This window comes from Oculina patagonica, chromosome 3 (genome assembly GCF_052425735.1).
Source record: "Oculina patagonica isolate OP01 chromosome 3, crgOcupat, whole genome shotgun sequence".
Classification (NCBI taxonomy): Eukaryota; Metazoa; Cnidaria; class Anthozoa; order Scleractinia; family Oculinidae; genus Oculina; species Oculina patagonica.
Window position 1 is genome coordinate 25,579,565 of NC_135760.1, and position 15,574 is coordinate 25,595,138.

General features: G+C 39.3%; 2 protein-coding genes across 2 annotated transcripts in view; one reads left to right on the forward strand and one right to left on the reverse strand.

The window, feature by feature from the left end:
• Nucleotides 1–1,889: 1,889 nt before the first annotated feature.
• LOC144647222 (pyruvate dehydrogenase protein X component-like) lies at nucleotides 1,890–8,049 on the reverse strand. The gene is made up of 5 exons (XM_078506989.1): nucleotides 7,875–8,049; nucleotides 5,891–6,175; nucleotides 4,598–4,894; nucleotides 3,760–4,172; nucleotides 1,890–2,425 (listed from the first exon to the last, which is right to left on the reverse strand). Exons 1-5 carry the CDS (start codon nucleotides 8,017–8,019, stop codon nucleotides 2,123–2,125), a joined length of 1,443 nt encoding a protein of 480 aa, XP_078363115.1. The 5' UTR covers nucleotides 8,020–8,049; the 3' UTR covers nucleotides 1,890–2,122.
• Nucleotides 8,050–8,339: 290 nt separating this feature from the next.
• Nucleotides 8,340–15,574, forward strand: part of LOC144647277 (DNA repair protein RAD51 homolog 4-like) — a 7,528-nt gene continuing 293 nt past the window's right edge. The window contains exons 1-11 of the mRNA XM_078507061.1: nucleotides 8,340–8,623; nucleotides 10,109–10,170; nucleotides 10,845–10,953; nucleotides 11,348–11,357; nucleotides 12,489–12,570; nucleotides 12,993–13,127; nucleotides 13,433–13,534; nucleotides 13,931–14,036; nucleotides 14,409–14,479; nucleotides 14,841–15,017; nucleotides 15,338–15,574. The exon at nucleotides 15,338–15,574 is cut by the window's right edge and continues 293 nt beyond it. Of these exons, the coding sequence (XP_078363187.1) occupies nucleotides 8,539–8,623; nucleotides 10,109–10,170; nucleotides 10,845–10,953; nucleotides 11,348–11,357; nucleotides 12,489–12,570; nucleotides 12,993–13,127; nucleotides 13,433–13,534; nucleotides 13,931–14,036; nucleotides 14,409–14,479; nucleotides 14,841–15,017; nucleotides 15,338–15,412 (1,014 nt within the window). The 5' untranslated portion in view covers nucleotides 8,340–8,538 and the 3' untranslated portion in view covers nucleotides 15,413–15,574. The remainder of the gene's footprint in view (nucleotides 8,624–10,108; nucleotides 10,171–10,844; nucleotides 10,954–11,347; nucleotides 11,358–12,488; nucleotides 12,571–12,992; nucleotides 13,128–13,432; nucleotides 13,535–13,930; nucleotides 14,037–14,408; nucleotides 14,480–14,840; nucleotides 15,018–15,337) is intronic.

The window sequence follows — 15,574 nt, forward strand, 5'->3', positions numbered from 1 at the left end:
TCGATGCCGCCGTAAAACAAACAAAAAACAAAAGTTTCATGTTATCGCATTTTCAAGGAAGACAAAAGTATTTTGTTACAAACGAACAAAAGTGTCGTGTTACGTTTGCAAAGATTAGCGTAAGGAACACCTGGAAAAGAATACAAGTAGCCTGTGAACAGTTTTTCCGAAAGTAAAATAAAGCAAATAAACACGAACATATATAAAACATCATACTTTCAATTGTTCCATATTGCATTCTGCACTTACCAAATCATCGAGATTTTCTTAAGTGTGGACACGGTCTTATAGATTTTTGTCATAGCATTTAACCCTTATCCTTTTTTGTCTCGTGTTACGTCGCGGTCACGTCGGACGAGGAGAGAGAAGAGTAGATGGAGCCAAATATCTTTGTGTAAGACCCCGTAAGGTAAGAAGTGATAAAGTAGAAGGAAAAAGGTAAGAAATAGCCATATTACATATAATGATGCACCGGGATGCTGTTCTTCGTATTGCGCGTTTTCTCTTTCGAGTATTTTACGCAAATGTAAATGTTTGCATAGAGTTTGTATAATTAATATAAAATACTCCGCAGCAATATTGAAAAAAAATTGCGGGTGTACGAAGAAATATTAAAGAAAATAAGTGAAACACGCAAAAAATTTATTGTACCCGTTTGTTCTTAAACAGGATGCTCCAATAGAGTATGTCGAAATATCAGAAAAAAAAACTTTTTTTCGTTCCAATTTAGATTCGGATTTCAAAGATTAATAGACCGTAATAGTCGAACAGATGTGTGCCTTTATAGCTATTAAATTCGCATAAACATAAAAAACAACTTTAGATCCTTGACATTTTTTCCTGCTTCACGAGTATACACTAAACCATTTGAAAACAGTTCAATTCCCTGAATTCCCCCATTCACTAAGACACATGCTAAAGGTCAACTCGTCGCAGTTAAAGAAAGACACAAAAGAAGCCCTGTGGCTTTATAGACGTGCCTAGTAGCGTTATTTCTTTTTGCGTGACAACCGATATACGATACGACTGCCGCCAGTAAGGTCAAAGGCTGCTTGCTTTTCACCGTTTGATGTCTGTTTCCTTTCTTACACTAAACCGCATAAAATATAACTTTCTCTACTTATTCTTGTACAAGCCCTTTAATCTGTTCTAGTTTGCTCTGTCTAAGAGAATTTTTTGAGAAATAAAGAGCAACGCAATAATCCTTTCCCGATCACTAGCAATTCTTTCTCTAATACTAAAAACTCGTAAATATCTTCTCTTTCTTTTATCTTACTTCTTTATTGCCCGTTATTTCTAGTGAGGAAACGAAGACCCAGCAAAATGCGTACGTTATTTCCCTTCGCCACATCCGCCGGATAGTGAGATGACGTAAAAGAAAAACCAGACATTCTCCGTCCCATATCCCTCCCCCACAGGAATAAGGGAGAAAAGACCCATACCTAATCCCCTCACGGCTTTTCCAAGGCCGCGGATGAAGTGAAAGAGGAGAGAGCGAGCGGAGGGAAAAATTTCCATGAATAATAATATTATAAATTTCTTTATTATAAAATTTTTTGACTGGTTTAAAGAGTGAAAATTATCTCAAAGATCTATAAGCCCGAGCTCCCCCGTCCAAGATGCGGCCGCACCCAGGGAAAATAGGAAAAGTAGAAGACAGGACAGAAATATCATAATAGCCAAAGAGCGAAAAGTGACAAGGAAAGCATTAGGGTGGCGCCCGCCCCCCCTACGGGCGGCGTGCGGTGAGGATGCGCTCTGACTGAAACCGAGACAGCCCAACGGGCACTTTGATTTAAACGTAAGCACACGTCTCCAAATGGTGATGAGTTATTGTGGAAACTTCTCATTTCATCCTTCTAGTTGTACTTTACATCAATTTACAAAGCTCAATAAATCTTCTGTTTAATCGCATTGTAGGCCGTATATTGTAAATTAAATTTACTTCACATTCAATCCATAAAACACCATATTGTTCTAAAGTGTATATCAATCTGAAACTGCGTTAACTGAGACATATCTCCCCTTACACAGTTTGCCACATTGCACACTTCAAACAAAATGTCGCATGCCCCAACCGACATAAGACTTAATTACCTAGATTTTTCTCGACTATAAAATGTTACACTAGTAGCCTAGAGGGATTTTCTATATTTGATTTGAAAGCATCAAGCCATCTTGCAGCCAATTCATCGTCCACCATCCGCCGATCACAAGATAATGTAACCGTCATAATGCTCTGAATTGTTTCATCTGCTGTGAGAACAGGGCGTGAACCACCAACAGCCATAATACAAGCTTGGGGTGGATTGATTACAGCAGAGAACTCCTTAATGCCGAACATTCCAAGATTGGAAATGGTGAAGGAACCACCCTGGAACTCGTGCAGTTGTAACTTGCCTTCCCTAGCACGGCTGGCAAGGTCCTGTTTTAGAAAAAAAAAATGCATCAGGTTATTAAGAGATTGTGTACAGTATATAGTCCAGAGCTGCGAGTACAAGGCGACACTCTTAATTGCATCCTTTATGAGCACACAATCTAAAACCAAATGTTTAGATTTTAAACGGATTACAACCAATGGGACTCGAGCCTAACAAATATTGTTGACTTAAAGTTATGGCTCAAACACATGCTTCAATTAAATAAACATGTGGACTTGGTAAGCATACAAATTCTTTATTGTTCTGGTCTTAAATGGGCAGTGTCACCAAATTATAGTGCTAGTTGAAAATTCAATAAAAGTGTATGTATTTACTAGAAATCCACAAATACAGTAATGGCCTGGCTTAGCTTCACTTAATACCAGACATGAAAATTGTTGAAACATGGTGCGGCTACAGACAGATAAGACCCCTCGCCTGAAATAGTCTAGCCTCCCACGCAGTCGTTCTTAGGGGCGATCGTGTTTCACTCCTCCCTCGTGGGGAGAAGTGAAACACGATCGCCCCTAAGAACGACTGTGTGGGAGGCTAGAAATAGTCGGGCTGACATTTTCAAGTTTGTCAGCGTTTATTGAAAGAAATCACTAAAAAACCATTGATTACAGTTTATTCAAGTCTCTTGGCGAATGAATTTCTTTCTTTCTCTTGCTGTTCCAAGGCTATTTCGTGTGTCAGTGAGTGCACCCTCACAATCAGTCTAGAATAGTTTGCAGAAAAACTTAAAAGACTGCTTGTGACACTGCTCCTTTAATCAGATGAATATGCAGGTGTCCATGAAGAGAGGAGGCGTGGTGGCCTAATAGTTAGCGCGCTTGACTCCGAGTCGAATGGCCCGGGTTCGAGGCCTGGCCGGGGCGCTGCGTTGTATTCTTGGGCAAGACACTTTACTCTCACAGTGCCTCTCTCCACCCAGGTGTATAAATGGGTACCGGCGAATTAACTGCTGGGTGGTAACCCTACGATGGACTAGCATCCCATCCAGGAGGGAGTAGCAATACTCTCAGTCGCTTAATGCTACGGAAACCAGGATAAGCTCCGGCCTGTATGGGCCACTAGGCTCGAAGCAAACTTTACTTTTTTTTTACCATGAAGAGAGTGAATGTGAAAGGCAAGAAATATTTCTCTAAGGAGTTGCACACCACATCATTTTGAAATTCATTGGCGTGTTACATAAACATTTTTGGGTATATTGCATAAAATTTTCTTTGGCTTGCATTCCAGGTCTGTGCGTTTCTGATAATTCTACATGTACCGGTAGGTACTTTTTAACGGTAATGGTTTTCCTATATTATAGCAATTTGCTATGAAGGAAACTTACCTTAAGAGTTGACGAGATCTCTGCAAGTTTAAGGTTGTCGGCAGTTTTGACAATGGGTGTTATAAGCCCTGTGTCAGTTGCCACAGCAACAGAGATATCAACCTCCCTAAGGAGCTGAGCATCCTCGCCACTCCAAACAGCATTCATTTCTGGGACCTGCCTCAAGGACAAAGCTGCAGCTTTTATAATGAAATCATTCACTGAAACTTTTACATCAAGGCCTTTTCTCAACTCAAGAAGATTGTTCATTATGCAGTTTGTGGTAGCATATGTATGTGGAACTGTTGCTTTAGACTCTGTTAGTCTTTTAGCAATGGTCCGCCGCATGTTAGTGTGAGGTACATCGGTGTATCCAGGGCCTACTACTGCATCAGAAGGTAGTGTTGATGAAATAGCCGGCTTGGGCTTTGAAACTGCAAAACAAGATGAACATCAAACTTCTAGGATTCACTTTTTTGTAGAAAGTAGTTTATCAGACTGACAGTTAACACTGATTTCTGTAGCATGAACCATCTAGGAAGTATCCAAAAGTATGGGTTGTTTGTCTTTTGTTATAGACTATTAACAGCCCTCTATTTTCTCGTATGTTTCTTGGAGCATTGAGGGTGGGAAAAGAATTGCGAGAGAGCCGAATGCCAATAAAAACAGGAGGCACAAGGGCAGGGAACTTAACACCTCCCCCCTCTATGCTCCACACTCTCGTCGCTCGCTCTTTCTCTTGTGTTTTTTTTCCTTTGGAAAATAGGGAGGCTGTAAACAGTCTATGTAGGTTACTGTTACAAGATATGTCAACAGCATCTAACACTTCTACATAGTACAAGCTCACAACAGTACTTACCAGTTGTGTCAGTTGCAGGTTTAGTTTGCTGTGAAGGGGCAGCTTTTGTGGCCACCTTTGCTTCAGGGGAAGCTTCCTCACCCGGTTTGGTAAAGGGCTTTCCTCCCTGGGCCACGTACCTCAGTACATCACCTTTGAGCAGTCTCCCTTTTGGACCTGTTGCTTGAATGAGCCTGGGGTTCAGCTGATAGGTCTCAAGAAGTACTCTTACAGCCGGAGACATCAACACATCACCGTTACCATGTGCAGAGCTACTTTCAACTGCTGTTGCAGAGTTTTCTGTTTCTTTGTGGATTTCTTTGAGATAAAAAAAACCTTTGTTTTGATAAAGTATTGATTTGAATGTGGTAAGGCCCTCTTTATGAACAAAGAGATTCAAATCATTCCTACTTGTAGATAAAATAATGACACTCTATAATGACCTGACATCACTCTATAATGACCTGATTCAAGTTGATGCAATGACGAGGGCACTAAAGGATCTGTCCCTTTAGTTTCTACAATGGTAAGGTTTGTGATCACTGTTGGGTATTTCTGCAACTTTTCCGATGCAAGCGTACCGTAATGATTCGATTTAGCACCCTCCTTCAAATAAGCGCCCCCTTCCGAATAAGCGCCCCCTGTTCGAATGTGTTTTTGTCAATAAGCGCCCCTATTACAATAAGCGCCCCCATTCTAATAGCACCCCGTTCTTATAAGCGCCCCTATTCTAATAAGCGCCCGTATTGTGGACAACTGCCCCTACTGAAGTCATCCACGTCGAATAGATAAACTCATGAACATTCACCGTACCGTACATGTATATATTTACTGCTAAAATGGACAATTCATTTAAAAGTAACTGAACTTTCAACAATTTGTTACTGTTACAGTTTCTGTTATTGTTAGTTATTTTAATATTTAGTAAAGTTTTGTTTTGAACATTTGGTTGTTTCTCAAAAACTTAAATAAGCGCTCTGTCCCGAATAAGTGCCCTGTCTCGAATAAGCGCCCTCCCTTTAGGTGCCAAAAATCAATAAACGCCCCGGCGGCTAAATCGAATCATTGCGGTAGTAGCTCTTTAGCTATAAACTGTTGAAATGGTCAACAACTAGAAGCCAAACAAAACATGCATTGATCGAGGGTCAGGCTCACAATCAAGACAAAAAAAAACTAATGGCAAGAAAACAAAGTGTTCTCTTGCCATTAGGAGAAATCAGCTGTTTTGTAATCTACAGGAGGTGCCATGCTTTAGGGTATGAACCTCATTGAATTTCACTGAATTTACAGTCAGCTGCTGTGCTAATGTCTTACCTGCATCTAACGGCACCTCAACCTTTGTATAATCTTCACCCTCCTCTACCATAAGCGCAATCAATTGACTTATCTTGATATTTGTGGTTCCTTCTGGAACAATGATCTTTGCCAAGATTCCTTCTTCATCACTGTCCATGGAGATGGTGGCTTTGTCAGTTTCAATCTCACAGAGTACATCCCCTGGGGACACAAAGTCACCCTCCTTTTTCATCCATTTTATGATGGTTCCTTCTTCCATGGTGGGTGACAGTGCTGGCATAAGGATTTGTGTTGTAGGAACAGCTGAAAAACAATCGTCTATGTTAAGTATTTATGACACCCTTCATTGCAATGATGCTGCTACATGTAGGGTCACAAAGCATCAGGTGAGCAGTAAAATTATCTTAAATTGCAGTTTGCTTCTTTCCTCATTCATTGTGGAACGGTTTTACATGTTTTAACATGTAGTGCATGATGGCACTGGGTGTTAGCAGTGCATAGCTTTGTGACTGTGGTTCCCCCAGCTGGCAACTGTCTATATCCCCTCATCTGCAGGGTCTTCGGGGTACTTTGTTAATTTCAATCTCAATTCCAATAATAGGCAATACTCCTTTTGCATAGGCGTACGAGCACCTTCGGACCTGGGAGGCGGAGACCTTACTGCCCGAAAAAAAAAATTGGCATGGGTTGAAAGCCGAATAAAAAGGCCTATATAATATGCAAAACAAAACGTGCATTAAAATAGTTGTGAAAAAGCCTTGCCTGCTTGCTTAAAGGAAACGATAGTTCTTTGATTAGTTTCGTGGCATTGCCCGAAGGTGTCAATGCACTGAATCCTTTTTCTTCAGAAATATTTTATTTATTCACCCTAGTTCAGCAATAATTAAAGTATTTTGAGGAAGCCAATTTACATCGTTTCCTCCCACTTGCAAGTTACACAAAAGCGTGTGAAACCATAAGGGATGAATCGGTCGAAAGTTTTAAGCTTGCCCTGAGAACTTAACATTTGAGAAAAGCATCAGCTTTATCACATTTGTAACAGCTTTGTTTTAAGGTCTTACACTGGGTCCACCGCACGCAAACGCTCAAGCTATAGAAAAGCTGATTGCAACTGAATCAAACTGAGGGGTCACGCAGAATTTGCAAGGAAAATCGAACATGATTATAGCAATTTGCAAGAGGAAAGGAAAGCAGATGCATGAGAAATTTAGACTTTTGAACGACAAAGTTCGGTATTTTTCCAATACTTTTTCTGCTGATGTAATTAGTTTTGAACGTAATATTGAGATTTGTCGGCTTACATTCTATTTTTTTCCTAGGCTTGTTGCCCGAATTCTAAGCAATTTGCCTGAAAAATTTCGGCACTGGGGGGGCTGCAGCCCCCCTCACCCCCCCCCCCCCGCCTCGTACGCCTATGTCCTTTTGTGCCCTCTTTTTAGGGGTGTTGGGGTGGGCGCTTATTAACCTTCCTACCTACAGGGTGGGCACTTTTTCGAGGTGGGCGCTTATTCAAGGTTGGGCACTAAATTGAATAAATACGGTAATTTTGTACAGTAAAAAAAATATGATTGTGTCATGGCTCCTATAAGTGCTGTTATGAATTTAGCTCCCTCCCACACGTGCACACCACTGCTGACCCCCCCCCCTCCCCCCTCCCCCCTGAAGAAGATGCAAGTGCACAATTCAACACACTTTTGCAATTTATGATAAGTTCTACTGGTATATAACCAGGGTTTCAGACCGGGCAAATACTTGTATCTGATGTCAGCAAAGATCGAAGCTTTGCAATTGATCTTTCTTGTTTTTCTAGACACCAGCAAAACGTACGTGGCTCTGGCTTTAACAGCATTTATTTCATCAACTGCACACTACTTAAGCTTACTTTAACTAAAAATCCGTTGAACAATCAAATCGAAGATAACATCAAGGCCCATACAATCAAAGGCTAGCTGGGACAAGCTAGTCTTTTCGGATGAAGTTTATATCACTCGGATTTTCTTACCTTGACGAAGGATTGATGTCATAAATGTCCTCCTGCAATCTTTAGCGCCTATTCGCTTTGCAGTTGATATGTTGGTGGTTCTCAGGAGGCATCTCGCTGAATGCAGCCCTCTAAACCCCACCAACCTTCCCTGCGAGGCCGCCATGTTCTTTTCACCACAGCACGAATGGACTGATGGGAAAACAGTGATGACCAGAGGAGGAGCAGGCGGGGAGGGGAGAGGAGGGGAAGGGAGGGCAACTTCATGTCAGCTAATATTTCATGCGAAAGAAACCCAGTTTTCTGAACTTTCAAAATAAAATAAAATATAATTTAATAGATTGAACAAAAGTTGCCAAAAAGAATGAAACCTGGACCGTGTTATTTAATCGACATTTAATCTCGTACCCAGATCTCCTCTACCCTCGGCAAATTTACTCGTTCTAGTCTTCTTTCAGATTTTCATGTAACGCCTTGTTAGTTTTGCAGTTCGCGCTGCTTCGGAAACTTCACCAAACTTCACTTAGTTTAGCTTCACACAGCTTCCGAAAATGTTTTGGAATTTATGGAAAAGTTGTTGGCTTATTTCGAGGTGAAGGTGGAGGGGAGATAAAATGGATGACTTCTGTAAAAAAATTCCACAAGCTGTGATGTTGGCAGGTCATAGGTTGGAAGTAGCATAGCCATGCATCGACTTCTTTCGTCCCTTAACTTCAGTGGTTCAAAACCAAATCTAATCAATGCACTACGAGGACATGGTATTAACACAGGTGAGCTTTCTTATCCGTGCATTATGGACTTAATTCGAGATTGTGGTTTAATTTTATCTTCGGTTTAAAATTTTTCAAACCAGTTCGAGTTTTATTTACGGTACCTCTGTTTCAGATCATGGTAATAAATCATACTGGTTTGAAAAATGTAAACCAAATATAAAATTGAACCACAACACATAGAGTTTTATAAATCTGCGAGTCAGCCATTCATGCGAGCCACTCAAGGCCGCTTTTTATGCTTGTTATGCCACCCGGGGGGGGGGGGGGGGGGACTCCTATATGAAACGGACGGGAATGTTCGTCGGAAATTTTGAAAAGAACCCCTAAAAGAGACCAATCTGGGTGTGGTTCAACCTTTTGTTGACCCCTAAAAGATACAAAAAAACTAAGAATAGAATTTATATTTGGATATTTCTTCGTGTGTAACCCTAAATGAGACCATTATGGCTAGAATTACATGTGTTGGCGTTTTCCCGGAACGCCTTAGGCATAACCCCCCCTCCCCCCCGGGTTATGCCACAATGACCAAGAAATCCAAATTTTTAGTGTTTATATGCTACAAGCATAACTATATCACTGTATGATAGTGTAATGCCCCAACCAACAAATGAAAGATAACTGCAAGCAAACTGGGGTGGAACTAACCACAAGCAAACCAGGGTGAAACTAACCGCAAGCAAACTGTACTGGAGTGAAACTAATCGCAAGCAAACCAGAGTGGAGCTAACCACAAGCAAACAGGGGCAGAACTAACCACAATCAAAATGAAGTTGAGCTAACCGCAAGCAAACATGACAATCCAGCCCATAATTCCAACTCAAAAATTTAATTTGACATCCAAGACCAATCAAAGAAAGAGGTTTACAAAGCGAGATGAACTGGTATTTTTATAATTTTATTAGTCATGGCTTGCAAGGCTCGCATGGCTCGCACCATGGCTCGCATGGCTCACTGGCTCACAAATTATGCAGACCCCAACACATACATAACATTTACCCTCCATACCTAACTGTTACTGGTGGGTATAAAATTAAGCTTATGTACAATGGTCTATTATGACTTTTTCCAGTTAGGAAAAAATGATGAGGATGACGATTTTGATGATATGATAAGGATCTATCAGAATAAAAATACAATATATCTTCTTATGCCCAACAGATCGCCATAGCTTTTCTTTATCTGTATTTATACATGCACACAAGTTGCTGTCACATCTTTTCCCCAAGATACTTGGTTCCAAAGTTGCTCTCATGATACATGTATGTGGAACATCATTGGAAATTTTGAAGGGGTATGGGGTCTCCAAAGCCAAAACTTTTAAAGGAAAGTATGGGGATCAACTAGAATTTCCAGAGGGGTGGAGAGGATTCAAGCCAACACCTTTCTGTGGGAGGAACTTATGTTTGTTTGTTTTTTTGCAAGAACACAATATAAAACTAGTCTAACCTTTTTAACATGTTTTTTTCTACTGTACATTTTCAGTGGCAGATTTCATATGCTGTGATGTTGACAAACTAGCTCGGACAATTTCAGTCCCAGTAGAGGTATGAAATCATTTAACCCTTTCCTGCCCAAGGGAGTTGTCGGGCCCCCCTCTTTTTTTTTAAAAATTAACATCAAGTTGGCTGTATAAGTTACTGGTCTGATGCTGACTTATTTTTGGATGCTACTTTCAAGACATTTAAACTAGACAGTGCTTATGCATTCATCAGTTCAAGAAGCTTGAAAGATTTACATACATGTACTCATGACTTGAAAAGACAAAATGTTAAATTTGCATACTTAGGTCTTCTCTCTTTGAAGCAAACTGGTTGATTTTCACATGGGGCTTACCAGGGTAGGGTTGGTACATGACTTAGGTTTTATTAATACTGATGATGGGGCTGACGTTGTTATGTGCCCCAGAGAGCCTGTCACTAATAGCTTGCATTGCCTGTTGGGACTGTTGGCTGGTGGTATTGAGAGTTTACATGTGCAGTTATTTAGCCAAAAGAAAGTCTCTTTTCCTCCATATACATGTAATTAATTGCAAAACAACATTCTGACTCTTCATATCACTCTTGTGTATTAAATTGATTATTATTTCAGAGTTCAACAAATTTTCTAACTGGCAGAAAACACTTGAAAATGATCAGAATTAACTACCAGTAGATATAAACTTAGAACTAATACACTGGACTGCAGTTTAATTTAACACTTGACACTTTTGTTTGGTTAGGATCTGTCCTCTGTTCAAAAGACCATCATTGCTCAGTCATCTGCCTTCACCATGAGTGCAAGTGATTTTTATGACGAGATGATGTCCAAATTTACCATCATGTCAACAGGTATGACTGCTTCATTGTTTCTGCCATGTTCATGTACAGTAGCGTTGGAATTGCCTTTATCAAGTTACATGTGAATCTCAAAATTCCCATTGTACAATTGTGACTAAATAAAGTACCTTACATGAAACCATGTTTCAAAGGTTATTTCAACTGACTTCATTACATTAATGGCAATTTTTTTTCTTTTTCAGTATGCTCTACAATTTTTGTTTAATGACATTGAAATTTGAAATTTGACCAACATTTACAAATTAACAATATAAAGATTGAGATACCAACTTAGATCATGCTAATATATTGCAATAACTTTTACGTTATGTACTTTTGGAGTAACAAGTAACATAGTTATTCTATGACTGTAATAATTTTTTTTTTATTTATTTTTTCTTAACAGGATGTGATAAGTAAGTATAATGGGCCCTTTGTAGCTAGCAACCACATGGTACACTGTAACACCTTGCTAAAAGCGGTGTCTGACATTCAGTTTGCAGACCTGAGAATGCAGAACGTGATATGCAGAATACAGAATGCAGACTAAGAGAATATACTGTGTTATCTTTACCATTATTGAAAGCTAACCGTAAACAGGCTAATGTTTAAACATTTCTTGGTAATTTTACAGTTCAAATAAACTTTGTTGTTGTTGTTGTTGTTGTAGTGCTATTTAGGCTAACCGGAGTGTGTAGTAGGCTAAACTGAGTGAAAAGTTTACTCCGGTTAGCCTACTATACACTCCATTTAGCCTGTTTACAGTTAGCTTTCAATAATGGTAAAGGTAACACAATATATTCTCTTAGTCTGCATTCTGCATTCTGCAAATGTCAGACACCATGCTAAAAGGGAATGCAGAACACTGAGACATCAATCATTAATGATTGGCTTTCCTTTGATTTGAATGTTGAATGTTCCAGAGTGGAGCTTGCCATCCAGCATGGTGGATTTTGTACCATTGACTGTTAGCTGCAATAAGGGCCCATCATTTGCTGTTATGTTGAAGTTTATGTTAAATTAGGTGAACCCACCTAATCTGGTCCCCATACAAAGCAGGCTGATGTAAAAGAAAATTATATGTGATCTTTTCGTGGGAACAAACAAGTATTCACAGAGCAGGAGGCCACTGTATGTTACAGATAGATTGTTTAAGCAGCTGTTGAAGTCACAAAGTTAAATTTATTTGACATTGTATAAACAAATAGAATATAACATAAATAATAAAAGACCAGAGAAATATTTAACACTGCCCCCTTTTTGGCATGCTGACAGAAGACAAGTGTCTCTAGAATGAAAACTCTTTAAATTAAAAAAATTATATGCTGTAACTTCCAACTGATGAAATTCTGACTGGCAGTTTGTTTACAAATTGCATGTAAAATGGCAGAGGTACCTAAATCAGCTTGAGCAGGACCACTACGTCAAATATGAGGTTGCGTCGTTTTTTTAAGTAATAATGATGTTTCAGGTTGAGCTGCCTTAATTGTTCAGATCTATTAAATTAAGAAGTATTATGGACAGCTCATGGTATTTTGTATATCTAGTTTAGATGAGCTTCTTGATGGAGGTTTGTACACTGGAGAACTGACAGAAATCGTTGGTGCGGCAGGTGTTGGCAAGTCTCAGGTACAGGATGTACAGTGTTTGTGTATTGAACATTTTGTATTCTGGACATTAAGCGGCCCCCTCAGTGATAATGCCATGGATGGATCAGATAGCATTATACATTTGGCAAAGCATGCCGATGCACCCATCTAGCAGGTTTCCTTTTCTTGTAACTCTTTCTTCATGATGAAGGTCTGCAGTTGTATACTGAAGAGCTAAGGTGGCATTCAGTATACATGCACTTTTTGTGGAGTGTTTTTACATGCAAAACTTTACCTTTTTATGTTCATCATTCTTTGAATTGTCGTGTTTGAAGTTTTCTGTCGGTAAACTGCTACGACACCTGCTGATATTGCTCTTTGTTACAAAAGAAAATACAACAAAACAGGTGTTTGTATGTTGCACAGTGAAAAACATTTAATGTATCTGCACTTCTTTACCAGATCTGTATGAGTATTGCCATGTTTACTGCTATGGAAACAGAGAGGAATGTTCTGTACATTGATACTGGAGGGTCATTAAGTGCAACAAGGATTAAAGACATGTTACAAGGGCAGAACAGGTCCTTGGATGATCAGGTATGCACAAGTCTGAGATATTCTGGTCATATTTACACAAAAAAGGGCTCCGGAGGTTATTAAAATTTTCGATATTTTAACAGGGCATTTTTTTAAGGATGGCGCTTGTTCAAAGTAGCACTTGCAGTTATTAAAATTTCATAAAGGAAAAAAAAATTATATAAAACATAACTCAATTAAAACCCCAAAATAACCAAAAACAAAAACCATTAGAAATAAAAAAAACTTTTTTTTTTCATCCAAGAAGCATGGTACAGTAACATGGTACAGTATAATCCACTGTAATGAGTTTCTTTCTGTTATAGAAACTTTATGACATACTTTCAAGAATAACAGTTATCCAAGCCTTTGATATATTCTCAGTGGTAGAAGCTCTAGAAAGTGTGAGACAAAGAATCAGAACCCAGGTGAGAAAAAGTTACTTGACTATCAACTGGAAGAATATAAGTGAAAGGTAAATAAACTACCACAGCAAATTTTTGGAAGCTGGCGTTTTGTTTCGCTGACACGCACAACAGTTTTTTTGGGACTAGTAACTTTGTTCAGGTAAGAAGTAGAAGAGAAGGACTTTTTTTTATTGCTGTTATCACAAAATAATAGTTTTTGTGTACATGTACAGTCATTAAGAAATGCTTCTAATGTTACTGATGATGGATACTGAAGCCAAAGTCTCTCCGAATTTGTTGGAGGAGAAGAAGTGAGTCGCAAATCATTGCAGTGTAGGTGGAAACTAGTTAAGTAAAAATTGCAGGTAATTTTGGAAATTCTCGACATTCATACCTATCTACTATCATATGTTTTAGGTTGATGATGATGATGACAACGAAAGCATGCGACGTCTTAGAATGATCATTGTGGATTCCGTAGCAGGAGTGATTTCTCCCATTCTTGGTGGCCAGCAAATTCATGGTACTCTGTCATTATTTCCTGCTTACTCTTTATAGGTGAACTCTCAAGCGTTACATGATCTTATACATTATACATTTCTATGTACTTGGCAAATACAGTTATATTCAATATTGTAAAGTGTTTCAGTTATTTTAAAGACCTGTAACATTGATTTCGGCAATAAAAACATTACATTTTTTTGTTGTGGTAGACGTTTTCTCAGACTTACTTAATTCCTAGCTATGCAGATAAAATTACTTTTAAACCCTGGGCAAGTGTACATTGACTTAAAGCAGCACTGTGGTCTTTGAATATAGTGCGGCAGCCTATTAAGACTCAGAAACTACAAAACTCCGGGCCGTTTACTAATCTTTCTCCACTTGTTTATCTCAGGTCATTCTTTGATGGTGAACCTTTCAAGGATTTTGAAGTCTTTGGCTGTTGATCATTCAGTCGCAGTTGTGGTGCGTGAGATTTAAATTTCCATGATTATTTTATCAAAATTAATGCTCTATTATATTCGAACTTTTATGCTGAGAAAACTCACAGCTTCAATCATAGACAAAAGTTGTTGGCACACTCACCCCCATTCCCCCATGCAATGTTGGAAAGCGCAATGCGTGCGAACTCCTTGTGCTGTGTGTTTGATTTTGTAAGCAACATTGAGAGGAAGGAACAAGAGGGAGACTCAGTGAATGCGTCAGTGTGCCAACACTTTACTGTGATTGTAGTCAAGGTTTTACCCACCGTCAGTCTTATTCACTTGGAAGAACTTTGTGTGTATTTGTAATAACTATTGTATTTTTTAACTATTGCATCCTTTAGATTACCAATAATGTGGTAACAGACTCTTCCAAGTCTTTATTTGCTACCAAACCTGCTCTGGGACCAACTTGGGCTCATATTCCAAACACCAGATTGTTCATCCAAAAAAATCCCGGATCCCAGGCGAGCAGCTTAGAAGCGGAAAGGATTGCCACGTTGGTCAAATCTTCCAGACAGGTAGGTCATGCCTTACACGATAGTCATTTACCCTCCACTCCCCTCTTTCCAATCACCCCCATGAATTTCCTTGTTGCTTGTGAGATTCAATAACACATTAGTAGTTAAGGAGGTTGGTATAGGACACAAGGGATGCCGCCTCATTAGCATATGTCAATCAAATCTCAGATCTAATCAGAGTAGTTCAGATCATATTCGCATGGAACCTAGCTGGTTAATCTTCCACCCGAGGAAGTAGTCGATCAAAGCCTAACCCGAGGCATGTTATGTTCAATTCCTTTTGATTCTTAATGTTAAAGTAAGCCTTTGATTTGTTGCAGAAATTACAAGTGTCCTGTGCTTTTTATATTGACCATGGCGGACTCTACAGTCACAGGCCAGCCAGTCATAGCTAAACACAAGCGTGACATTGCTCTAATCCTCACGAACACAAATCGCGAAGGAGAAAGATCAGCTGATAAACTGTAGTGTTGAGAGGGCAGTGGTATTCTTCAGTTGTTCGTACACCTATGTTCAAAATTGTTTGTCCTTGGTTAATAACCCACGCTCACTGTTGG